General features: G+C 37.2%; 1 protein-coding gene across 4 annotated transcripts; it reads right to left on the reverse strand.

Moving 5' to 3' along the window:
* Positions 1-27,120, reverse strand: LOC140760561 (uncharacterized). 4 transcript variants are annotated; one of them, XM_073097578.1, is made up of 15 exons: positions 26,483-27,120; positions 26,171-26,306; positions 24,789-24,909; positions 24,611-24,711; positions 23,830-23,951; positions 23,666-23,757; positions 20,761-20,866; positions 15,647-15,801; positions 14,319-14,446; positions 12,099-12,229; positions 3,105-3,202; positions 2,759-3,015; positions 2,202-2,625; positions 466-550; positions 1-378 (listed from the first exon to the last, which is right to left on the reverse strand). In XM_073097578.1, the coding sequence occupies exons 1-15, from the start codon at positions 26,909-26,911 to the stop codon at positions 349-351; spliced, it is 2,415 nt and encodes an 804-aa protein (XP_072953679.1). In that variant the 5' UTR covers positions 26,912-27,120; the 3' UTR covers positions 1-348. The 4 variants fall into 4 exon arrangements, with proteins under 4 accessions (XP_072953679.1, XP_072953670.1, XP_072953688.1 ...); XM_073097569.1 differs by having other exon boundaries at positions 24,789-25,008; positions 26,483-27,118; XM_073097587.1 differs by lacking the exon at positions 26,483-27,120 and having other exon boundaries at positions 24,789-24,848.

Genomic DNA, 27,120 nt, shown 5'->3' on the forward strand with positions numbered 1-27,120 from the left:
TCAAATGAGAAATAATCTTCTTCAATTATTCACAACATATAGCCTATAGTTTTCTTCTATTACATGCTATTCCATCTAAGGCTTCAAACCTGTACAACAATAAAGAGTCATGGAACAACAGTAATGAACACAGACAACTGTAAAGCACTTTACAACATTTACTTTAGCATGACAATGGAAGCAAGACAGAGTGCTTCCTAGTGACTTTTCAGTGTTGATGATTTATGCATTAGAAATGACCTACCATAACCCAACCATGAATTCGCCAAGCATAACAGCATGCTTTCTTTGCAGATATCTTTGTGGTTGGAACAAACAGAGTGATCTTGCGTGCCAGCAACAAATTAATTAGCTTCTGAAGAAAGGCTTCTCTTGAATCTTTTGGTTGCATAAAAGAATGTAATATTGGAAACTGCATTAAAAGTTTCCTTGATGTAAGATTTTCATAATATGTACAGATCATACCAAATGCTCCCGAATGGATGAATCAGAACTATGCTGGTCTTGAGAGTTTTGGGCTTCTAAAATTTTTTGCATTGCATAGTGACACCTGAAATTTGGTAAAATAAGCATGAGTAGAAATGCATTTAATTTCAAGATCCTATAATCAGCAAGACGTTAAGATGAGCTTGTTGTTCACTTATTTGGAACAAGCTGATGAGTTTCTCAAATACAACTAATTTTACAAATAGTAAGTATAAACTGTACAATATAAGGCATGTCGGACCAAGATACGATTCAATACGTGGAAGGAGATTATTAATTTATAAAGCGAAATGGAATGATTAATGTAAAAAGAAGATGCACATGTCTAAAAATCTGGTTTTGAGGTATACTTTTGCGCATCTTCAAGCCTTTACCAGAAATTTTTCAGCCATGATATGATATCTAACTTGATGGATAGCAAAAACTATGAAGTGTGAAGCGTGGGCAAAATACTCACAGGCCCAGGTTTGACCTTGCCTCACCCAAGCCCAATGTGATCTGGCTAAGGCTAAACCCGGTGTGGCTATACCAGCCTACAGCTGTGAACTCGCAGCCCAGCCAGGGAGCCCGAGCCTACAGTATGGGATGATAACAGGCTGAACCAACTCTGCTCAGCTCATGACATAGTGGCTATAGTGCTCTTCCTCATCTCCTCTCCTTCAATAACCCCTAATTCCCAATTGTAACATTATCCTCGACCTTCTCAAATCCAAAAATTAATACCTACCCAAAAACATCTCGCCCTCACCCATTTGCCCACAGATCAATCCCCAATCATCACTACCTTTCCTATTGCCATTCACCCTTTCTCTTCTTAGCCTCCTCCCTTCCCCTCATTTCTTTCCCTTCTCCTTCCCCTCCTCCATCCTACTTCCCATCCCTTTCCTCTATCCTCCCTCCTCTCTTCTCCCTCTACACTCCCTATACTTTGAGCGCAGCATAGGGACACCACTACAGCTGTCTGAGTCTTCCTTTCTCTTCCTTGGCCGTCCTCATCCTCCACCTCTTGGTCATCCAAAAGTTGCAGGGCTCAAGCCAATGCAAGCCCCAAATGTAAGCTTATGGGGCTGTCTCGCTCAGATCGATCCAGGCTGTACTATCAAACCTGGCTCAAGCTCGGCCCTATAATCAACCCAACCCTCAAGATATGGCGTACATAGGAAGACAAAATATTTGGTTTTATTTATTTCTACAACAAACAGGAGAGAAAAAAAAAAGGTTGGATTTGTTTCATATAATGTATGCAGCTCCATGCATGTGCTGTCCATGGGATGATATAGTAGGACAGATTGTTGATGGAAAGCATGTTGATTATTATCTATACAATTTCATATCAAGGAAAAATTTGCACATGCATGCCTCGCATCTACTGCCCTTCTTTTTAACATAACCTGTGTTTCTGAACTCTTGATAAAACTTACTCTTACACTGAAAGTTATGTTGCATCTATTGTAAGACTGAGCACTTAATCATATGTTATACACCAGATACTGCTGAACCACATTAATAAAAGACACACTAGTAGAACATGCTATATACACAAAGTTGTACTTGTACTGCTTGTTCTTGAAAATATTAGGTTATGCTATCATAATTCACAAGATATGCAGGCTCCACATAATAATTTGCAACAGTATCAGACAGAAACATAACAGTGGCTTAAGGACATCGAAATCATTACATGCACTTAACAAATCAAATGATGAATGGCATACCTCCAGGGTAGATGATCGGTGAACATGTAAGGTGTTACAAAGATATCTCCAAAGCTTTCTCTCTTTGCAAGGAAGGCTTTATATAAAGGATTTTCTTTCTGAATGCACCAGCACTTCCACAGAGGCAAGTTATTTCTCGGTTGTTGTACTATATGAATGATCAGACCTGGAAGAAACATCTCAGGCGGTTCTACTGGTATTTCTCCGCAAGATGCATCTGCAGATCGAGAATTTTGACCCTCAAGTGGAATAATTTTATCCAACAGTTCAAAACGTGGACCCTGATAGTTGCCATATTTATAGAGATTGTTACCAAGGATATTGGGCTCCTTGTATTCATAGCAACTATCTTTCAGAGATTCAGAGTCTGAATTATCGAATAAAGATGCCTCCTCACACAGGTTATGATTAAGTCTGTCATTTTCTGCGGCAAAGATATGGACTATCAAAATAACCAAGAATTCCAATGCCTTATCAAAACCTAACCTGGAACAAGGCCAGTGACGCAGCAATGCTTATCCAACAGGAGGCTGCATAAAAGAACAGAAAAATCCTACCTCTGATCATGTGCTGATAATGTATATGATTGTTGTCCTCCTCCACTAGAGTGATGGGTTTGAAAGTTGGAACAGAAACGTTACAGCTGTCTCCAATCTCGTGATACTTATTTACATGCAGAATTCTCCTGGCAAGTTTTTGTATCATTGCTGAATCTGCTAAAGAATCATCAGAAAGAGAAGCAATTGCAGCAGATCGAAGCCTGAGGATTGAATTGACTGAAAGGCGAGCAGAAAATTCATCATTGTAAACAATGCTGAAAAGAACAGAATGTTGGAACTGTATAAGTTATAACAAAATTACATGAAGAGGTCATTGAGAATGAGAAGGTCCACTTCTGCTTACGTAGTAACAAAGTCCGAACAAGCTTCAGCTATTACCAAGTCCAGGCAAGGAAGGGGGCCATAAGCATATACATGTAAGTTTGGGTATCGTCCATAAAGCTGCACAAAGACGAATTGACATAGCAAGAGAATTCTCAATCTTCTGTCACAAATGGAGAATATATATAATGTTACAAAGTTTGATGATGTTTTGATATCAATGGTACTAAACATTCTATCTGATCTTCTTTGACTATGACTTATGTTTCACGACTAATATGATTTGTCCGTCGATTATATTACTTGACATGTTCACTTTTGATATATGATTTACTGAGATATATGACTTGCAATATTGACTTTGGGTATATCCTTTGTTCAGTGATCTCATGAAAGTCATATATGCTTAATATTGATCTATCTCATGATAAGTTGACATAGACATAGACATAGGCATAGACATAGCATGGCTTCATTAAATATCATAACTTGGTTTGGATATGTATCTTGACATGCTTATCTTATTATTATGACATGTTGTACCATGGTTTCTAATTTCAGCCAATCCTGAGTGGAATCGAACCGAAAAGGATTGGGATTGGCCCAATCCTGATCCTAGCCAAAACCAGCCCATTGGCTAGTTTCAATTGAAGACCCGAAACTGGCTGGGAGGGTTAGATCCGAGTCGGGTCCAACCTAGGTCCCTCCCACTCTCCTAGCCCTTTCTCTCTTATCTTTCTTTCTCACTCTCTATTTTCTCTTCTTTCTCACCTCTTACAAAATGGATCCACCACCTGCGACCTTGACCTCCAACAATCTCAAGTGAGTTTTTTTTTTAGTTTTTCTTTCTTCTCTGGGAAGTGGAAGAGGGAGAGGAAGAGAGAGAGGGATACAACAATAAGCGGGAGAGGGAAGGAGAGAGACGGAAGTGAAGAGAGAGAAGAAATGGAGAAAAAAAGTAGAAATATTCTTTTCGGTAGTAAAAAGTTTGAGAAAGAGCGAGGAAGAGAGAGAAAGAGAAGGAATAGAGAAGAAAAAAATAAAAAAAAGTGAGACAGAGAGGATATTATTTTTTAAGTTTTTAGACTTCATATGTGAGTAATCTTTATTTTGTTAGTTTCTTGTCATTTTTTCTAAATTATGTAATTAAAAAATAATCCGATTCAATACGAGTGGCCGATATGTATCATTTTTCTAGACGGTTGATCCTGATCCTGATACCGAGTTTTGAAACCTTATGTTATACTATGTCTTAATGTAAAATAATGCTAAAGTATATCATGATTGGTAGGTTTGATATGTTTAGGAGATTTTGGACCTTCTTGTAAATTTTGGCTATCCTGGTCAAGTTGGATTTTATTGAAAATTGTTGAACTCGACTTACTTGAATTGAGTTATTTGGAGCTATAATTGAAAATCATGAGTTGTTACTTGACATTTGGAGTCTTTTGAAAATTTTGCCAAATGATTTCAGATTTTTCAAATTTGGTTTCGGAGTTTATTGCAAATTCTGACATGACATTGCTTTGATCTCATCGACTTTGGATCTACCTTAAGTACTCTGCAGAATTATTTCGATGTATACTTGCTTGATAGTTAGTGAAATTTTATGAAAGCATTGTGAATTGTTCTTTGCTGAAATTAATGTAAGTTAAATTGATTTGGGGTTTAATTTGAAAAGTATTTGTTAAATTGATGTTTGCTTTACAAGTCCTGACACAATTTTGTGCATGGAATACTTAAAGGAATATAAGTTATGTTTGAACTTTGAACCCCATAAACGATTAAAACCTTGGGATTTTGTGCATGGAATACTTAAGCCCTTGTTTTTTTTTAGTTCAAGGGGTCTCTGAACTTAATCAGGGACCCCTAGCCAAATTCAGTAGCTAAATATTTTTTTATCTTTTTTATCACTAACCAAGTTTACTCCCCAATAAATAATAATAAAATAAAATAAAATTTCTAATATCAATTCAAATTAATTCTAATTTTATCCTTGACATAATTTAAATCTATTAATTTCATACATTGTCAATATTTTCTTTCCTCTCTCCCTTCTCACTCTTTCCCCTCTTCCGAAAATGCATATTTTTTTATTATAAAAGGCTCCGCTTTTGTACACATCGATTAAAAAGTTAAATATTTATTATTTAATATAATTTACCGATAGGTTTAATATGGGTTTAAAAAAGTTGACTTGCATTTATATTTAGAAATTTAATACTAATATTTTGCTACTATTTGCATGACACATATTCTATTTTCCTTAGAAAACCAAATATTTTTTACTTTTCATTTCATATCAAAGTAATAATTAAACTCTTTCAAATCTTCTCTCATCTATCTCTAATTTTTCTCCAAAATAAATATGTTTCCCTCCAAAATAATTTAAAACTTACTAAGTCTAGAAATAATTATAAAGTGATTGCGAGCTTGTGAGCTTTTAAGCCTACAATAACTCAACACTTTTTTAATAAAGTTTACAATGCGAAGAACTTAAAAAATATAAAAAAATTTAAAAAAATAATATAGCCTTACAAATGGGTTATAACCAAAAGCAAAAGAATATTAAAAAGCAGTAATCTTACGTTATTATTTAAAAAAAACATTAACTTTATGTTATTTTAGAAAAAAATTGTAATCCCGCATCTGGGCTTAGCGTGCATGCTTGAAAATCAGTTTGCGAGCTTATTTAAAAGATTTTTATCAATAAAAAAATAATATTTTTAAAATTTTATCATCAAAGTCAAAAGCATTTTGGTCTATTAATTTATATATCATCTATTTTCCTTCAAAACCCACACATTTTTTACTTTTTTACATCACATCAAAAGTAATAATTACAATTTAGCGTAGTTCATAACCAAATACCACATTTTCTTAGTCAAGCTCAACGTACCTAAATTATGACTAAAAAATTAGGTCAACTAGTCATGTTCAAAATTTGGACTCAAACCAAACAGACCTTAAGGAATATTAGTCATGTTCAAACACAACTTACAGGATTCAAATCTAGTGCATAGAATTAAAAAGGAAAGTGGCATTTTCAATTTCGAGTAGGATTTTTCCTAAGAAGGTTCACCTAGTACAAATTAGAAATATTCTCACCTTTATATGAAGGATCAAAATGTATTCACAAAGGTATCAAATCAATCTAACTGATCCAACTTGCCTAAGAAATCAAGGATCCTCAGGGAGCTTACTTTCTGTCAAGTGTGAGTAGCAAATTTTTGTCCAAGTGCTTGTCTACTTCCACATATGTCTTGAAGCCCTTCAGAGGATCTAGATCAACTACTATCAAGTTCAAAGAAGCAATTTGTAACTCGATTGCAAACCTTATGCAAAGGCAATCTAGTTTCACGTGTAATTAATCGTGAGAGACTGCGAGCAAGAGACGGGCTTCAATCAATACTCATTACAGTAGGAGCAATTGTAAGCAAATCTTGTATCCATAATTTTTATAGAATACAATGATCCAGTTTAGACGGCTCCATAGATTTTTCTCTCTTCAGTGAGAGAGGTTTTTCCATGTTAAAAATTTGTGGTCTTGTGTTTGCATGTTTTTCAATATCTTTTGGACCTACTTGTTTTTTCTTTTCCCACACCTCCCGAAATTTCGATTACTATCAGATCATAGCACCTTGGATCCACGACTTTTCACATCCAATACTAATAGGTAAGTTACAGAGAGAAAAACCTTTGTTGTCTAGATCCATTTAAATTTTCAACTTACTCATGTATTTCAAACTTAGGACTTAAAACCCATGTGGTTCACATCAAGTTGCAATTATTAGTTAGTTGTTAATAACAAAACCTAATTACCTCCATAATAATATCATCTGATTCAAATAATGGATAGGGTAGTTTGGTCATTTAGCAACTTTTATGGGAAGCAAAGTTTACCCACTTGCCTAATGACCCTAGTGCATGACAGCAGGTTGTAGAGCTCAAGTGCCAGACACTTAGTAGGTAGTTCTAAATTCTAAATGGTTGTTTACACCAATCAAGATCAGTAACAAGATAGACTGAAACATGAGACTTCTATGCCAAGGTATATTATATGGTTAAGGGTATGCATCACATATACCAAAAAGAGTAGCTATGGGATCAGCATGGATAGAATAAGGCATATTAACCGTTCTTCACACTATTATCCAGACAAGCTCAGAATTGGCTTGCTATCTATATGATCAAGGAAAAAAATAGTAATATTTTCCAATGTATTGGAAAGTGGAAAAGACGGCTGCCATGGCAGGGCGATGCACTAGCTGCCCCGCCATTGTGCTTGGCTGTCATGGATAGGGGTGTAAACGAGCTAAGCCTGAGCGAGACGGCTTCGACTCAAGCTCGGCTTGAAATTAATTTCAAGCTTTAGAATTGGGCTCAAGCTTGGTTCAGCTCAACTCGAGCTGAGCCCGAGCCAAGCTCGAGTCTAAAATGAGCATATCATCAAGCCTCATTCAAACTGAGCCGAATCGAGCCAGACCAAGCAAGATCGAGTCCGAGCCAAGCCAAAGGAGGAGGAGGAGAATGAGGCGGGGAACTGCAGCTGCTTGCCACTGCCAAAGGAGGAAGGAGGCGGGGGCACTATGATAGCTTACCGTTGTTGAAGGAGGCGGCACCACGACTAAAGAAGAAGAAGAAGAAGGCAAGAGAAGGCAGCACCGCAGCGGCTACTTGGCAAAAGAGGACGAGGTGTCACCGGCAAACTGCGGCGGAGGACTGGAGGCAGGGATTTGGGGACTGGGGTTTATCTCACCCGTTTTATACCGAGCCTATCGAGCCGAACCTGAGTGAGCCGAGCCTGAGCAAGCCAAGCCTGAGCAAGCTGGCTCCAGCTCAGGCTCGGTTGAATATTAATTTTGAGCTGGTTTTAGCGGCTTGAGCTCGGCTCAACTCTGACTAAGCCGAGCCTGACTCAAGCTTCAACTGAGCCAAGCCCGAGCTAAGCCTGAGCTGCTCATCGAGCTTGACAACCCTACTCATGGAAAGCGGTCTACTGCCTTGGCGGGCTGCTTGATCGCCAAAAGGAGCTAGGTGGGCCGCACGGCCCAATAAGGCAAGCTGGCAGTTTGGCCCGCCAACCCGCCTTAACGGGTTTTCTATAACATATCAGATTATCTAATGTCCACTAAAAAACTAACTAATTAACCATTAATATAAAAAGTTAAAACTATCCCCTCTCTCTCTCCGCTCTCCTCTCTAATCCCTAAATCCCTAATCTTGTCCTCTCCAGCTCTCCCTTCCATAGCCGGCGACAACGAGCGACGAGGTAGCTAAGGCGGTGCGACAACGTGCGGCAACAACAACGAAGCGGACGACGATGGCAACATCCTCTCCAACTCTCCCTTTCACAACCGGCGACAAAGGTATGGGCCACTGTAACAACCCAATCTCAAAAAAAAACAAAAAAAAAAAAAAAAATCATGGGCACGACGCGACCGGCCACACTGTGGCCGGCCTCGTGCCCATGCCAGCTGCTCATGCAGCTTGGTGGGGCGCCACGCGCCTGCGGCCGCTACCGCAGCCAACTGGCTGCGGCCAGCTAGCCGCGGTGGGCCCCGGCGCCGCCACTACTCCTCCACCGCCTTCCCTCTCTCTCTCTTTAAATCTCTCTCTCTCTCTCTCGAGGCTCTCTCTCTATCTCTCTCTCTCGCCGAGGCCGGTCGTCGCCGTCGCCACCTCCACGAGCGCCGGTGAGCTCCTCTCTCTCTCTCTCTCTCTCTCTCTCTTGCCCGCGGGTGGGCTTGTCGGAGCCGAGCCACCGGCGAGAGGCCAGCCGCTGGCTGGCCAGCAGCGGCCGGTGCCCTCCCCGCCGGCCCGGGTCCGCAACCGCCTCCCTCACCTCCCCTCTTTCTTCTCTTTCTCTTCTGTTCTTCTTCTTCTTCTTCTTCCTCTTCTTCTTCTTCTTCTTTCTTTCCTTCTTTCTTTCTTTTTCTCCTTCTTCCTCAGCTCCTCTTTTCTCTTTCTGCACAGTGTTGAGCTCGGCCCAGCACTGTATGCTACAGTGCTGGGCCGAGCCCAGCACTGATGGCGGTTGTAATTAAATTATTAATTAATTAGTTTATTTATGTTATTTATTTAAGTATTTTGCTTCTTAATTAATGCAAATAGATTATTTAGACATTAACTATTTTAATAATATTATATATCCTTCAATGTAATTTTATTAATGATAATTTTTATAATTAATGATTAATTAGGCATAAATATAGGTAATACTTATATTTATTTATTTACTTACTTATATGTATATTAGATTAATAGATAAATTTGTAAATTATAATTATTAGATTTATATTCTAATATTCTTATGATATACATTTTTTAAGTAATTCTATTAATTTATTATACATTATTATTTTGTAACAAAGAAGATAATGGCTACATAGTCCCTAATTAATCAAGATATAATTTAATTATAATTAGGTTTTTATCTATATTTATATTTTATTTATAATAAAAATCTAGCCAATTATAAAAATAAGTAGAAATTCTAAAATCTAATAAATCATCATATTTTACTCGAACGGATTATAATGGGATAAACAACTAACTTTATGTTACTTAAACATTTTCAGACGATCCCGAACCCCTTATTTGAGACCCCGTGGACCTTGCTAGCGATGAGTGTCACTCGGTTACCTGACGGACGTGAGAGATGCGTGGTTTGTATCTTCTGATCAGACGGTGAGTAGTCTTATCCCCTAGATCCCTTTCTCAAATTAGGATTTATTATATATTATGTACATGCATGTTTTGGCCTCCAGCATGATTATATGACTTTATATAGAGATGATTTCAGTCAAGCATATATTTTATCATGCATTTGATTAGACTGATCTGGGATATGAGTACATTGGTGATATATAGAGATGATTGGAGATGATTATGCTGTTATGATTTTATGTCGAGATGATTTCTAGTATGAGTGTGCATATGATAGATTAGCGAGAATATGCATGTGTTAGATACATGGTTGGAGACTACATTGCAGCATTTTTCTCTTGATTCCTGTTCCACCTAAATTCCTATTATGCATTGACTCGTTATTGTACTGGATATATGCATATGATCTGTCATTTAAAAAGAAAGCATGAAATATGATTGATAGGATAGTTGATAGAAAGCGTGGGGATACCCGAGTAGGCGCCAGGGTTAGGGGTGCCTGGATTGATGATTATGGTCGCTGATATGCGATATCTCGTGGCCCATGTCCGAGGTCAGTTGAGTCTGTGCGCACAGACAATCGGACACATGCCGTTCGCCAGGGCATATGTGGCGAGTTATCCTCACGAGGTTTCTATCAACTATGTGGGGTGCCCGGTCTGGATGGATGTTGATACCCTTAGCGGATGGCAGGGTATGGTTATATTTGAGATACTCCTTGCGGATGGCAGAGTATGCTCGGAGCCTTTGGGCATGATGTTGAGACCGGGTACCGGGTGTTGACTGTGCACAGTGGTCTAGTATGATGATATTATACCGAGATGTCGGTGATGATCGTGATGTTGAGAAATGCATATGATTTCATTATCATTCGGTTACCTGATTATCGAGTGGTCAATATGCATCATATATGGTTGCATTTGATATCATAGCATAGTCATGATCGGCATGCATCATGTGTCATATTTGAGAGAGAGTTATGATGATAGATGACATGGAGATTTGTTTACTCATGGTCGAGGATTATATACTTTTATCAGTTATGACGTGTTATCTACTTTTCATTTATATATTATTAAGGATACATTCATATACTCATTCATGACATGATGGTGCTTTCTGATTCATATTATCCAGTACATGATTTACTCTCTGTTTGACATCACTGATTCAGGGTAAGGTCTATTCACTGAGCCTTTTGCTCATGACTCTCTTTATTTCTTTTCTAACCCCTCAGATCTGTGGTGCGTGATAGCGACCTGAGATATCTGGAGAATATATTTTAGAGTTATGATGAGGTGAGTTATTGATGCGAGACGGTATAGAAGATAGTTTAACCAGGCATTGAGTTGTATCGTTGTTTGTTATATTTGTACCTTATTGTATTAGACGATGATTTGTATAATACAGGTCGAATCATAGTGTACTCTTGTATCAGTTGTTTAGTTGTATCTTGATGGTTTGTTGTGGCCTGTGTGGGTCCTGCCAGATTATGTAGCGGTCTAGTGTGTATTATTGTGTATTTTGATATTCATATGTTAACAGGTTTATTTGGTTAAGAGTATGATTTATTTGGTGATGGATTATGTGATCATGGATATGTTAGCAGGTGTTATTTGATGATGTCATGATCGTATGTGCACAGGAGTGTATCTGTGCGTGACGGACCCCGCCCGACCTGTCGCGTGCGCCGCGCGTGCCGTGTGGGTGCGTGTGCGTGCACGTGCCCGTGCCGGGCGGGGGCGTTACAGCCACTGTCCCTCTTTCTCTCACTTAGTCACTCTCTTACAATCTCACTCTCTCCCTCTCTCTCTCTCTCTCCTCTCACAGTCGCACTCTCTGCCTCTCACACCGAAGGGTTTTTAACTTTTTTTTATTTTCAATTCTGTCTTAATCAATTAATCTGTTAGTGACTTAGTTCTTAACTCAGAAATTAGGATTGTTAATTACTTAATTCAGAAATTAATTCAGTAATTATCTAATAATATGTTTATGTATCTGTATTAACTCAGTAATTATACATCCGTATTATCTAAAATTAATTCAGTAACTATATATCTGTATTATATATGTTTATTTATTATTTTTTATATTAAAAATGCTGGATTACCTTGTCGCCCACCTTCCGCCTAGGCGCTAGGCGATGAGGTGACCGCCCACCACTTGTAGCCGCCTTTTAAAACTTTGATATTTTCAAAAATTGGCAAGAAAATGCAATCAAGTTATAAATTTTATCAACACTAAAGTGTATCTAACAACACTATGATGCCAAGAAGATATTGAAGCAACACAAAATAATCAAATGATGATGCAGATCAGCAGAATAATATAATAAATTACTGCTTACCCTTAGTCCTAGGAGTGTACCAACAGCAGCTCCTAAAGAATGTCCTACAATACGAAGTCTATATCCACGACACTGACCGCCCACTCCCAACAAAGAAGAGAGGAATCCAGATGTTCCAGATGCTGAGTTTTCTGCAAGTACATTTATCATGTTACAGAAAAAATGATGAAGATTTTTAGAGATATGATGCCAACATAAGTTGAATGTATTGCATATCATTATATCCATAAAGATAGTTGGTAGAAGAGTTTTCTAAAAGTTTGATATCAGGCTGACTGCTTGTCATCGAGTCTAATCTTTTAAACCTGTTCAACTTTGAGTTGCTCTCTAGCCACCCTATTTGTCCAGAGAAGGCTGATACTATATATGATATTGAAGAATTTAGAAAACAGATTGTCATCGAGGCATACTTTACTGACGTAAAAGGCTGAGAGCTATTTAGTATGACATTGAAGAATTTCAAAGAGTTTGACAGAATAAGGAATGGATATATTGTCAATGAAAGAAGCTCATGCCAAAGACTTATCACACTTGATGGGCTAGGGACTATTCTACAAAAGGATTTATGAGCCACCAGCACACCTCATGTTGTGACCTAACAGCAGAGATGTCTCGAAAGGCATAGATTTTGTCACCATATACTGTCATTTTTCTGAATAGAATGAAGAATAAAGCATGAGTAACGAAGTGGAGGCAGATGGAGCGGCTGTGTGTGTATGAGAGAGAGAGAGACCAGGTGTACTGTGTTGTGGGAAGGAAGAAGAGAGGAAGATGAATGTTTGCTATTGGGTTGGATTCTAGTCTGAATAAACCCGACATATCCCTGAAACCCTGTTAACTAAATAGAATTTTGAGTTCCGGTCAAGTCGGTTCAGGGACGAAGTCCTAATTATTAGAGTTTCTTGAGTAGGTTAGCTCAAGACCAAAGCAGAACAAACAATAAAACCAACTCCCCTCATCTCATCTTTACCCTAGAATCCTTTCTATTGCACACCCAATACTGACTTGTTATTGGTCTCTTCTCCCTCCCCTTTTCCTCTCTCCACCCCTCCCTTTTCTCTGTAACCTAAAGAGGTTCTCATGCCAACTACCGGATTCGGCACAAGAAAGGTCGCCCAATATGGAATTTTCCAGGTGGCACTTAAATATCTTACTTAGCCAAATCATTTGCATAAAAGATGTAGTAAATTTGCATCTCTTCCTACTGCCTTCGCCGCCACCTTCTCTCACTGTGAGCGACACGCGACCTCCTTTACCACAATGAAACTAACTTTCTCCTCCTCTCACAGAGTGCGAGCCACCTCCAAAATCAAATATTGAATGATTTCCTGATGTTTCTATTATCCAAATGCTAACTTCTTTACAGGCACCATTCATTCAATACATCATTAATTCCTCAACATATCAGTTCTCACTTATCTTGTTTAAACATCATCTTTCCCAATCTAGAGACAGGAAAACATTAATGTAGATAAAAGACAATGTGCATATAATTAGAATGGCACAGTTAAAGTGAAGTTGTTTTGGTGTTTAACTAAAATTGCCACTTAATTAGAAGGAAACTACGTTGAACACCACAGCTTGAATTTTGTAGGGGAGAGTGTCTAGTTAGTAAAACAATTATTGGGAGAAGTTCAAGGACAATAAGGTGACAAAGAGGAATGAACTCGAAATAGTTTTATGCTAACTTGGGGATCGATGCACCAAAAATAATGAGGTCAATTAAATGAGCAATCAACCACAAAGATATATTTATGGACCAAGAAGTGTTCTTAAGATGCAATATATAGGTAAATTGTGGTAAGGACGTCATAAGCTAATGCAAATAGATAAAAACTAAGATTTATTCCGCAAATTGCCAGATTTGCTGAGCAAATGCATCCTATGTTTAGAAAGATGAATTGTAAGATCAATAGAATCATCAAATACTACAAATTTAACATGGAATATAGGAGAAATATTGGAACCTGCTCAACAGCATAAATGAAGAAAGAATAAATTTACACAACAAACAAAGTTCTACAGATTTCTCGATGTGGTACAATAAATAATGTCCTGAGAAGAAAGTCAATAAGCATGTTTCATCCTCCCTAAAACTAAAAGTTGTCTTTAGAAATTACTTGAAAGAAGTCTAAACAAAAAGATTCAACTTCAAAAAAGACCTTACTTATCAAATATAAACAAAACATAGGTGACAATCTCATATATGGAATTGCTAACCTTTGTCTCCTAGCTGGCCATCAATTTGCAGAAAAAGCTCACGAGCAGACTCAACAATCCCTCCGTGTCCATAATGAGGGAAAGTGGAAATAACTCTGTGCCTCGTACTTGCTGATAAATGTTCACTTCTAAAAACAAAAACAAAAAGGCATAATCTTAATATATATACTTATGAATAAAATAGAGAATGGTGAGACAGTCTTGAGGAATGCTATAACAGTGGACAAGTTAATCCAATGATAGGTAATGAGATCATCGTATTAAAGTGAAATCTTTATTTTTAGACAATGAATTAGAGTATTGATTAATGTGATGCAGAAACCCATATGAACATAACAAACTTATCATAAATGGGATAAAGCTAACTAAAATGATGACACTAAAGGTAGATTTCGAAAAACAGAACCACCTAAATGGAATAAAAAAAAGAGGATAAAACTACTGATAGATGAGGTAATAAATTATTGAAACACTAGTTAATTACTAAATAAAGCAGTTCAGTTTTATACCCATTAGTCTACGTAATAGATATCTGTATTATATCTAACTTTATAATACATCTAAATTGTATCTAACTTTTCGATATCTAAAATATCTAACTTATAGAGCTTAGCAACTTTATATACTTCCTAAACTTGACATGTCCTCATAACATGGCAATGCCTTTGGCGGAAACCAAATTAGAGTAAACTAATCTTTAGCATTTGGGTTACACCATGGTATAAACTCGTCTTTAGTGTCTGAGTTACACCGTGGTATCTTAGTCCTGACGTCAAAGTGGAGGGTCTCACTCCTACACTCGAGTCAAAAATGAATAACATATAATCAGTTTCCATAAAAAGGCAGAAAAGTCCCAGGAATCTGATCAAAATGCCTCTGTTATTCTTTCTTCTCCAGTGGACCCCAAAAAAACTAGAGTCATCTTCAATTGCCTTTCCTCTTCTAACCCATGATATAGAACTCTGCAGCTGTGCACCCCAAGATAAATAACTGTTCCATACCCTAACAAATTTAATGGAAGAAGAAATAATTGTATTTGGATTATCTAGTTTAGTACCAGGGTACCACATTATTGTAGCATACCACCACCATAGTTGTCATATGATGAGTTAATTGCAAAGCCTCAGGGAAAAATAATAATAAAGCATAGTATGTCAAGATATTACAAACTGGAAGTTAAACAACAGAATATCATGATAATTAAGACAGCATATGATCCATTATCTATCTCAATAAGATAATTTAGAGGATAGTATGAGTGAACGTTGAGAATAAAGAAGACACACACATGCACGCACGCACACAGAGAGAGAGAGAGAAAGCGAGACCTAATCAGTCCATTCAGATCTTCCTCAGTAAGGGCACACTCTCTACACAATCCGTCAGTTATAAGATCTTCAGGAGTCTCTGTTCCACGTACAGAAATAATGACAGATCTTTGATCATGGAGGACCACAACAAAGTAAGCAACCTCACGCTTTGCCTGCAAGATTTAGAAAGAAAAGAAGCAACATTAGGACTTAAAGACTCCATCACTGTTGCATCTATCTTTCAGTGCATATTCTGGTTCAAGTTCAATAATTCGAACTAAGACGCAGTTTCTAACAGTTAGCATGAAGAAAACTCATTGAGTGGCTGTCCTATCATTTTTGTACTCGTATGTGCCTTGAACTGTTGAACACATTCACACAATTGCAGAAAAGAGGATTCATGACACTCACTTGATGGCAAATGCCAAAATGGGTACATATTAGCATTGCAGACATGGATTATCCTATTTTAGGACAAGTTCAGTGAGTAACTCTTCTCAGTAACAACTTATAAATTTAGGTAACAGAAGAAAAACAATCAACATCAAACACTAAATATGGGGAGAGAGAGCAAGAGAGATTTACCAGATGATTACATAGAATTGCAGACAATTCTTGTTGCTTAAATATAACTATATTTGCCAAGTATATTATTCTTTATATATGTTTGGATTATAGTTTTCATTATATGACTTGCTTTTCTATATCCATGTATGTTCTCAATCTAAAATAAGTAATGAGATATAAACATATAGAAATCATGACTTCAAAGATTAGACAGCATAACTCATTATTGCTGAAGTTATAACTCATAAGATGCGAATAAAAATAATATTTTGGTATTTAGTGAATGTAAGAAGGGTATCCACCATGGAAAGGTTAGGACTAAGGATGAGAAAATCTGAACTCTAGATCCCTTTGAGTACATTCTGTCATGACTTATGTGAACTGATACATAGGGGTAGCAAAAATTAACCCAACACAATAACGCAATTGTTAATCGGGTTTGGGTTTAGTCAAATCGGATTCAGGTCATAAATGGGTCAACTCGCTTAACCCAATTATTAATCGGATCGTGTTCGGATTTATACCACTGACTCGCTTAACCCGTTTAACCCGTTTAACCCATTCAAGTATATGGGTCAGGTCAACCCACCAACACGCAAACATATATATGTATATTTCTAATTTCTAATCCTAAGACCTAAGTCCCCAAGGCCAAAACCCCAACTCTCTAAGCCGCTCACACTATTAGTCTATCACACATTCGCACTCTTGTTGCATTGTCGTTGCTCTCACCCATCACGCCGTCGGATCTCCTCATGCCACCGAGTAACATCGCCGGACGACGACGTCATCGCCCTCACCCATCAAAAGAAATCCTTGAATCTCCCCACTCCTCACATCGTCGTCACCCGTCGAATCTCCTCACGTCGTCGAATCTCCTTACACAGTCGTCGCCCTCACCTATCAAAAGAAACCCTCGGATCTCCTCACTCATCATGCTAGTTGCCCGTCGGATCTCCTCACGCCGTCAGATCTTCTTGCTCCTCCACATAGTCACCGCCTCCTCCCAGTCCTACATCCTCCTCTTCTTCCACTCCACCCAAGAGGGGTTGTGTCCATCAAGAAAAGGCTGGTGCGCTGGCCTTATTAGATGCTTAATTGGTTTTGGCGGTTTTATGAATTCAAGTTCTAAATTGTAGATCAAACTCTTTTGGCAAAATTGAGATTTTTAAATGGAATGGTACATCAAGTATGAAGAAATTCTTGCTTGCCTTTGGGATGGCATTGAGATATTTTTTGTTATGCTGACTACATTTCTCACTAATTATTTTTACTGCAACGTTTTAAATCTATTTAATTGGTTTGTTAGATTTGCTTAATTACTGATTTACTGTAATGTTTTACTGCATTGATATGTTCAATTTGCTAGTAGCATTATATATTCCAATGTTTTACTACATTGTTAGATATGCTGGTTAGATACTTAGATATGCTTGTTAGCATATTTTTACTATAAGTATACTAGAAATCTGCTGTAACTTTGTAATATGTTAGCATATCTCTTGCAATATGTTAGAATCTGTTGTACTAGAATCTGCTGTAACTTTGCATTCTCTATTTTAAGAACTGATGAATATTGTTTCCCTCATATTTTTCTGTCAAATATCTTACTAATCCTATAATGGCATCTTATCCATAAGCCATTTTACCCTTGATCATAAATGTGTATGCTGAACTAATTTCCAACCTCTGTCATATACAAACTGTAGAGGGGAAGTATCAACTTTATAAAATTCATTTCCACTTGCATATCTGTATGCATTTGGTCATGCTCGGATGGGTGATGTCTACCTCCATGTCTTTGCTTTTAATGTAATCGTTTTATTTTCTCTTTGAGAGTTAATAGCTAGAAAGCTAGTGGAAAAGTTGGGCCACACTGCCTGTCGAGTGCCGAAGTCAAACCCTCTTCTTCAGGTCCCTTCAATGAGTCCATGGAATTTATTGAACATAGCACCCTACAGAGGATAAGTGAAATGTGTCTGATCTTTTTAATTGGTTTGAAGTGTTTAATTACTAATTATTGTTTAATTACTTATTTTCCTGCATTATTTTTAAAAAATTTTGTTAGATCTGTTTAGTCAAGTACATCTCACTTGATTTTAGTTTAATTTAATTTAATATATGAGAATCTACACTTTATCTTTCTCTATCTTCTATCTTAATTATTTATATTCCCTTTTATTCTTTTTGACAGGGTCATGAGCTTTAGACAATAAAATAATGGGCTTAATGTTGTTGTTTACTTATTTTAAGCAATTTGTAATTTGAAATGAATTGTAATTTTAAACTTTATTCTAATTATCATGGGATTGTTAGATTTGAGAGTTGGACCGAAAATTTGTTGTATGTATTTGTTCTAATTGTTCTAAACTTTATTCTATACAATTTGTTGTATGGATTTGGGTTTAAGAGTTGGAACTTTATTCAAAATTTTAAACTTTGTTATATGGATTTTGTTACAGTTCAGATCGGGACCGATCTGCATGTAAGAAATTTATGAAAATTTATATGGAGGTAGCCTCGAAAGTTAGGTTCCAATGGATCTAGTTTCACGAAAATCCGTCTTCTGGATGAAAAGATATTAATAAAATAGTAGAGTAAGACAAAATAGGGCAAAACGATAAATATCTGATATTGCGGCGGTCGTCGAAAAGTGGTGGACGGCCAAGGACGGTGATGAACAGCCGTAAGTTAGGGTGGCTACTAGTGGAGGAAAATGGCTAGGGTTTGGAAGGTCGGAACGTTTCTACAGCTATGATCTACTCCTAAAAAAATAAGGACGATCTAACGACTACGATAAAAAATAAAGACGAGATAATGAAATAACTTAACTACATCTTCATTCCACGACTCCTCTAATCAATACATGACTACTCCTATTTATAGAAGTAGAGTCTAGCGGATCAGATCCACATGCAAATTATCCAACTTATTTGAAATTTAAAATAATAAGATAAAGCTAATTAACTAGCTTGACTCGACTCGACTCGATTTAACTCATATGGTTGGATCATAACAGATTTGTATTATGATGAATTATTAGAATTGTAATTTTTATGTTGTATGATTTTTGAGTTGGAAATAGGTATTTTATTTGTATAATATACTATTTATATATGATAAATCAATAAATATTGAATTTTATGTAGGGCTAATATTATTGTGTTATTCGTGTCGTGTTAATACGACCAATTTATTAAATTGGTTAGACGGATCGTGTTATCATGTCGTGTTAATACAACTCATCTATTAAACGAGTTAGTCGGGTCATGTTATCTTAAAGTGTTAACACGACCCGTTTATTAAATAAGTTAAACGGGTCATGTCGTGTTACCTATTTAATAATCGAGTTGTGTTCGTGTCTACCAAATGCAACCTGTTTATTAATCGGGACACGTTCGTATTAAGGTAAAGTTGACCCGACCCTAACCAGCTTAACCCGACTTGATTGCCACCCCTGCTAATACATGACAAGCAACGGAGATATGTTCAACTCAGATAGCATAATATATGATTGGTCGTGTCCTTCGTCAACGCTAGGAAGAGAGGCCATCACTACAAGGACTTTCCTTCCTTTTTTATTTGTCTTTGTTGCAATCAAAGGAAGAGATGAAACGACCCATAACTTAGTGAATTCACTTGGTAACCCTGATCAGATCAACTACACGGAAGATAGTCGAATGCTAACCTGAAGGTGCATGAGTTTGTCATGAGATATCAATTGATTTAACGAACAAGTATTATAGAGTAAATTACATTTTAACCCCTTGAAATATGACACATTTTTGCTTCCATCAATCCCTCAATAAAAAGTTGGACAGATGCACCCCATGAACTACTAGAACTACAGAACCTCTAGAAGTCATTATAAAAATACAAAAGTATGGCTTTGTCCTTTTTTATAATGAAATGACAATAGAAAGAGGTTGGATTTGATCAATGGATAGAAAAAAATCCTAAAATAGTCTTATCCCCTTTCTTCTCTTCTTCTCATGCTCTTCTCTTCTTTTATCCACCTCTCAGTTGCAATCTAAGCTCTCCATGCACATGCCCTCCACCTCAACTGCCCCCCTCCTGCCTTCTCTCTTTCCACATCCTCCACCCGACTTCATTTCCCATGATCCCTTTATCAGCACCAAAGATTTAAGTATCAGGCAACACAACCCATTACGCTGGAGATGTTTCATGCTGCCACAGTCGGAATGAGAAGTAGGCACTGATATAGGAATATGTTGCACAATTTGTCTTGCCTAAAACATTAAGTTTGAGTCTGCACAAGTCGACATCAAGCAGTACAGTCTCATGCCATTCAAAAATAGAACAAGCTGCATTAAGCCGACTACCAGAGAGTTTGTACCATCACCAAGCATGCCAATGGCTCATGTTTTCCTAAAAAGATTCCTGATGGAAGAATTCACAATCCTCAGGGATTTGTAATTGGTCATAGATGATAATTCCTTAATGGGGTGCAACAGTTCAGCTATTATTCTAAAATATCAAGTAGGCATCATTACCAACTAAACTAGTACTCCAAGATGCTATCAACTATGAAATCATGATCTTACTTGACAGACACGGCCACGTAAAAGAGCTTCAGGTTGCAAACCAGCATACTTAAGAAAGGCTGCCGCATGTCCTCGCCACCAATTATCACCTTCGAGTGTGGGACGTCTAAAGGAGAAAAGAAATAGTTATTGCATATAACAAGAAGATGATTGGCTACTCATGTAAATTTCTAGTTAGAAAAGATATAAAGTAACATTCATCCATATAACAATTCTGTTCTTATGGATTAAAATAATGTGCTTAGTGTTTGTAGATTTACAACATGGAAGGAAGCAGTGAAGGTCAAATTAGACAAGCTGATACAATATAACCTGAATGATAGTAATAATAAGTGGTATACTTTGTGTCAAGGATTAAAGTGTCATGGGCAGTTGGCTGTGCCAGCAGCTTGTCAAAATAAGACACGGTGTGTGGCATAGCCGATGCCATGTAGTACAGCCATTATGCAAAGGGCAAAGAGAGAGAGTTAAAGGGAGATGCAGTAAAGTGAAGTGATATAAGAGTGGCAATCAGGACAGGTTAGTCAGGTTCGAGTCAAGTCATGATAATGCAAACATGAACATAACAGCTTATTAAACAGGTCAAAATTTCTAAACACGTCCTATTTTATTAAATGGGTTACACAAGTCATAAACGGGTTATACGGTAACACAAATTGTTCGAATTTATATAACTTATTTGGATTATGAATAGATTTATTTGAGTTATAAACAAGTTCATGTTATAAACAGCTTATAATGTCATAAATGAGTTATTTGGATCATAATCAAATTATTGTGTCATAAATGAATTATCATGTCAATATGCCATAAATGAATTGGGTCAGGTCATAAATGGATTAGGTAGGTCAACTCATGTATAATCCAAACCCGATTACACTAAACCCAAACTCGTTTAAAGCATTCGGATTCTTGTCAACTTATGAGGTCCGATCAAGAATCGTTACCCTTAGAGTGATAAAGAGGAGGGTGAAGAGATGATACAAGCCGGCTTGACCCAATTCAAATTAGTTTTTGAATAGAAATTTGTACAAAACTTTTAAGAGAGTTTTCGGTAGATTTGGTCGTTGGATCGATATAAAATTTTAATAGGTTATAACCCTGAAAAAATATTTTTATAATGAATCTAATTTTTAGCAGATCGGATGGCTAGATTAGAATATATCTTCAGAAAAATGGATAAAGGTTGGATAGTCAGCTCTGATACCAATGTTACAAACCAAATCTAGACCGATCCGGATGTAAAAAAATTATGAAATGGTAGCTTCACGAGATAGAGTTCTAATAGCTCTGATTTCACATCAATCGGATATCTAGATGAAAAGATATGATTAAAATAGTGGAGCAAGGTCTAAATAAGGCAAAACGGTAAATATTCAACATTGTGGCGGTCGTCGGAGGGTAGCGAATGGCCAAAGGTGGTGGTGGATAGCCGTAAGGTATGGTGTATAATAGCTCGTGGAGATAATGGTAGCTATGGGTTGGAAGTAGAATTAAGATTTCTAACTTAGATTTACTCCTAGAAAAATAAACGATTATTATGAACTTATTTCTATTCCAAGATTATCTTACTCTTACTCCTAAGATAAACTCAAGACTAAAATAATTTTCAATACTTGGATACTTGGATCTCTAAACAAAGAAGTACAACCCATTTATATATATAGGTCAGGTATAATGAGTCCTACTCGGACTTAGCCCTAAAAACTTACACGACTCAAACTAGAACTTATGTTAAAGACTTATATAACTTAATTAAATTTGTCTTAGTGGCTTACTTGACTTAATTGAACTTGTTTTAGTGGCTTACATAACTTAACTAAACTTGTCTTAAGGGCTTACATAAAAAATAAACATAAATCAATTAAAAGATAAATAAACTCGATCCATCGAGCTCAATGTCCTCATGATGCGATCCGATCTGACCTAATTAGCATCAAGAAAAAAGCGATAAGAAGGGAAAAGTGGCTAAAGGAACCAAAGGAGGATAGAGGAGGAAGAAAATTCGACTAGGTGGGTTCGAGCTTGACTTGACCAGGCCAGTCATTTCTCAATTTAATGCATATCAAGAACACTTGTTTCCTTAGGTCAAAGTTCAAAGTTCAAAGCTGTGCTGTTTGGAAATGAAATTCAAGATAGCCCATTTTACTTTTTCGTACTTGTTTGAATATAGAGTTACAAGAGCTATACCAAACAAGGAAGTACTATGGCTGTTCCAAGTTCCAATTCAGTTCTATTATCTAAGAGGCATGCACTAGTATATCTAAGTCAAAATATTATGGCTAGAAAGAAAAAATAGTAGACTAGGGATAAAAATTAATTCCTCTCCTTTCCAATGGCAATAAGCAATGTTTGACAGAAGCCAACTGTGAAGAGCATGGGTTTACAAATTCTTCTTGGCATAGAAATATAGATGTCTTGCACCAGCGCAAGATAGAGAGTGCTACTCAGCTGCTCAACACATGAAATACATGCATAGCCACTTTAACCTTCAGTACGATCATATCTAATTCAATAATCTGAACCTAACAAAGGAAAACCAATGGATGATCTAAGAAGAGGAAAGTAGTTCACATGTATCTCAGCCTAAACAGAAATGGTCAAAGGCAAATATAACAGACTAAAGCATTGACATCAACCAAACCTTTATTTCTTCCCACCAGGGTATAACTTAAAATGCAGTTGCCAGATTCATCCAAGAATCTAACCAATATTAGGATGTAATAAAAACAAATACACAATTACAGTTTGTCCCACTGATCCCTTGTTATATGATCTGTATAAAGGATTTGGTCTATATATATGCATTGCTTATTGCTTACTAAGACAAGCTGGCAAGTAAATGGGGTCCAATACATAAACATGTAGAGAAATAAATGGTAAATGGGGTAAGTGTAATATGAACCTGTTACGAGTCCACGGACATAAAATTCCTTGCCTGTACAACCATGCACAAGGAAACAAAATGGGATTCCTTCCAAAATCAAGCAGTGGTCCCTGCATCAAGACTATAACAAATTACAACGTATGAGGCAAACATAAGACAACTGAGCATTTCTGGTATCCAACCGTGTAAGCAGCTTCAGCAAACGGATGGAAGATTGCAGCTTCTTCTATAAGTTCTTTGGGTGCTTCTACAAGCTTACTTTGCAAGGTAGACAATTGTCCATTCCTTTGTAGTAGAGCAAGTCCTGAACAAAGAAAACAATTGAAATCTTTGAGCAGCAAAATTGAAAACATAATATCAGAACATTAAGGTCGCAACTAAAATCAGTTACATATAATTGTTTACAGGCTTACAAAAAGATTGTTTCTCCACAATAACTTACTTAAAGGAGCAAATTATGTGGTACAGAAAGATCGAATTAAAATGTGGCAAGCGTAACATCCCTTCAGCTTCGAGACTACAAGAACTAGCTAAACAGAATTAATTAGTTTTTCTTCCTAAATCAAATCCTACTTTAATATGGATTTGACTTGAGTAGTCCAATGGTCATTTAAGCAGTTCTCAGCTTGACGTGATCACTGTATCTTAATATGACGTTTCATCTTTCCTAGAGAAATTCTGCTTTAAAAATATTAGGTATAAGTAGGAATAAAAATATAGAAGAGTTGAAATATAATTTCACAATCATTTGCAAAACACAGGGTAAATTGTGAGAACAAGATATCCCCATAATTTATATCTACATCATGATTCTTTCATACAACATTATTTCATCAACTCAAAAAGCAGAAAATCATAGAGATGTTTTGTGCATGTTTAGTGTTTTGACCATGAGATAGAGACAACGTGTGAAGTATCAAGCTGCTTAACGCTGAAGGTTTATCCTACACGAGGGAAGTTAACCTGCGAGTAGTTCCAAATGCCCGGTTCCAGATGCACGATATGCAACCAGATCACCAAGGAGCCTTGCCACAGAATAAACTTCATCTTCTTCTAAGACAGTCCTGGATTGCAAAATTAGTAAGTCAGAGAGATTAACTAAGAATAAAGCTTCACTTCTTAATAATGAAGAGAGCCCTACAGATACTTCACACGTCCTAGACAGCATAAAGCCTCTCGAATCCCATGATCAAATACCTCCCTGTAATGAGCTTTCCATGCAGAATCATGAGTTGCATAAAATGACCTCCACCTCAATATATCTGAACCAGTAAAGCTTTGTATAATAACCACAAGCCACACCAGAACAAGAAAAATAATAACTAAAATTTGTTTCCAGGCCCGATTAGCCGTTTCCTGCCCTATATTACAAGAAAAGGCATCAATTAATAGAAGAAAGGCACAAAAAATAGGAGTTGTTTTAACAAAAAATCTATAAACACTTTGAATTTTAGACATACAGGTGCAAAAACAAAATTAGAAACCAGGCAGTCATTGTCCTGATGCATATGAAAAGATTTTGCAATTCAACAATGTGTTCATTTCCATCATTGCCAAAGCCTTTTCCCAACAATATATGGCCATCTAGAACACAAACTTATAATTGAGAAGCATCCTAGAAGTATTGTCCATTAAGAGGATTTCAAGCAGATTGATAGACGGTCATAAATATTTCACTTCTTTTCAAACCATAGTAAGATGTAGTCCAGTAATCAGCATAGATGCAATCTATAACTCAGAATCATGAAGTGCCATTTGCGGGTAAGAGTTATGGACTATATAGCAGCAACTGACTTTGTTTAGTATCTTCCACATGCAGGGAATCTAAACCACCTTAACAAACCCTCTCTCTACATCAGTTCTTGTCCCTCATCGTATCAATGAACCACAATCACCAAGACCATAGTCTATTAATTTGCCCTTCCTTTAAGCCTTCATCCCATGCAATCTATTCCTTACAACTCCTTCCCACCTGTTAGATTTTGGCATATCCATGTTCGTTCAATAACATTAGAGAATACTTAGATGTTAGAATAATCATTGCGCATATATACTTGCTTTCACAAAGACTGCCTCTTTTCACGTGCCAAGGACTTCTCTCACAAGCTAGGGGTTCATATCCACTAATGGTTCTTCAAAATAATATTATAGTAAGGGCTTCTTTTCCAGATAAAGAAGTGGTTACATGGAGTTGATTTTTCCATATACGGGATATTTTGTGATTATTTATCTTTCCTTGCTTCCTAGCTTGACATGCAGTTCTCCATGCTCTCTTCCAACTTCCAATTTTTGGCGGCATCAATTTTATCAAGTTGTCATTAATTTGTCTTGATTCATGGTATGCAACAATTTGTGCATGTAATAAACCGTAAAATGTCTGTATCAGTCATGAAAATGAGATAGTAAAAGTGAATCTCTTTTGATGTATATATATATATATATATGAAGATTTTTTTTTGAAGAACATGTACAAACCTAACCATAAACAACATTGAAAGATGATAAAGATGAATCAGTAGATACCTGGAAAACATGCTGATCTCTTCTTATATGTAAGATCAGTCAATATAACGTACAACAGATAAAGTGCTCCAAAAAATTGCAGTATGGTGACCGCCATACCAAATCTAGTCCACCATAGCCATCTTTTATATCTCACCTGTTTATCAATGGAGAGTATGAAAGTTGAAAACATACCAACAAAAAAATTGAGTGACAGTGCTATCAAAATTAAAGGAATTATATCAACGAACTCTTCGGACACAGAAAATAAACCAATTCAGAAATCTCAACAAGATTGGATCTTTCTTGTCCCAGAAGGCAAATCAACACTACCCGTCTCTCATGGCGAACCACCGCATCAACAGCGATGGAGCTCTCTATCGGACTCCTAACGATCATCTCCGCCGTCGCATGCTGGGCCATTCCGGCTCCAATCATGGACATGATCTTGACGCCGGCGACCATCGAAGCCACCACGAAAGGGAGCCTCTCCCCACCCGGACAGCTACAGACCACGAATACCAGCAAGCATCCTCCCAAAAGAACTATACCCAGGTTAAGGCACCCCACAAGGAGAGACACCCACCTCACCATCCGAAGCCTGGAGGCTAAACTCATAGTCTCCGCCGCGAGATCGGCCGCGGGTGACCTCGGCCGAGATCGCGACGGAGGAGAGGAGAACAGGGGCAGGGGAAGGCGGCGGCGGGCGAGGTGGGGGACAAGATGCGGAATTCGGGCGAAGATGGAGACCCCTTTAGGCATCTTGATGGGACTCCGGCTCCGCCATACTTTTTGGGGATGGAGAGGAGTGATGTCGGAGGAACCCAAAAAATCAGAACGAAAAAAAGGTGGGTTTTTTTTGGAGATCGGTGAAACGGGAGATCGAGTTAAACTGGCTTAATTTGTAGTTTCCGTGGGCTTGAATTGGGTCAAGCTTCATTAATGAACTGTGTCGAAGGATTCGACAACAA

Source organism: Typha angustifolia, chromosome 1 (genome assembly GCF_048772165.1).
Source record: "Typha angustifolia cultivar Huaian chromosome 1, ASM4877216v1, whole genome shotgun sequence".
In the NCBI taxonomy this organism is placed as follows: Eukaryota; Viridiplantae; Streptophyta; class Magnoliopsida; order Poales; family Typhaceae; genus Typha; species Typha angustifolia.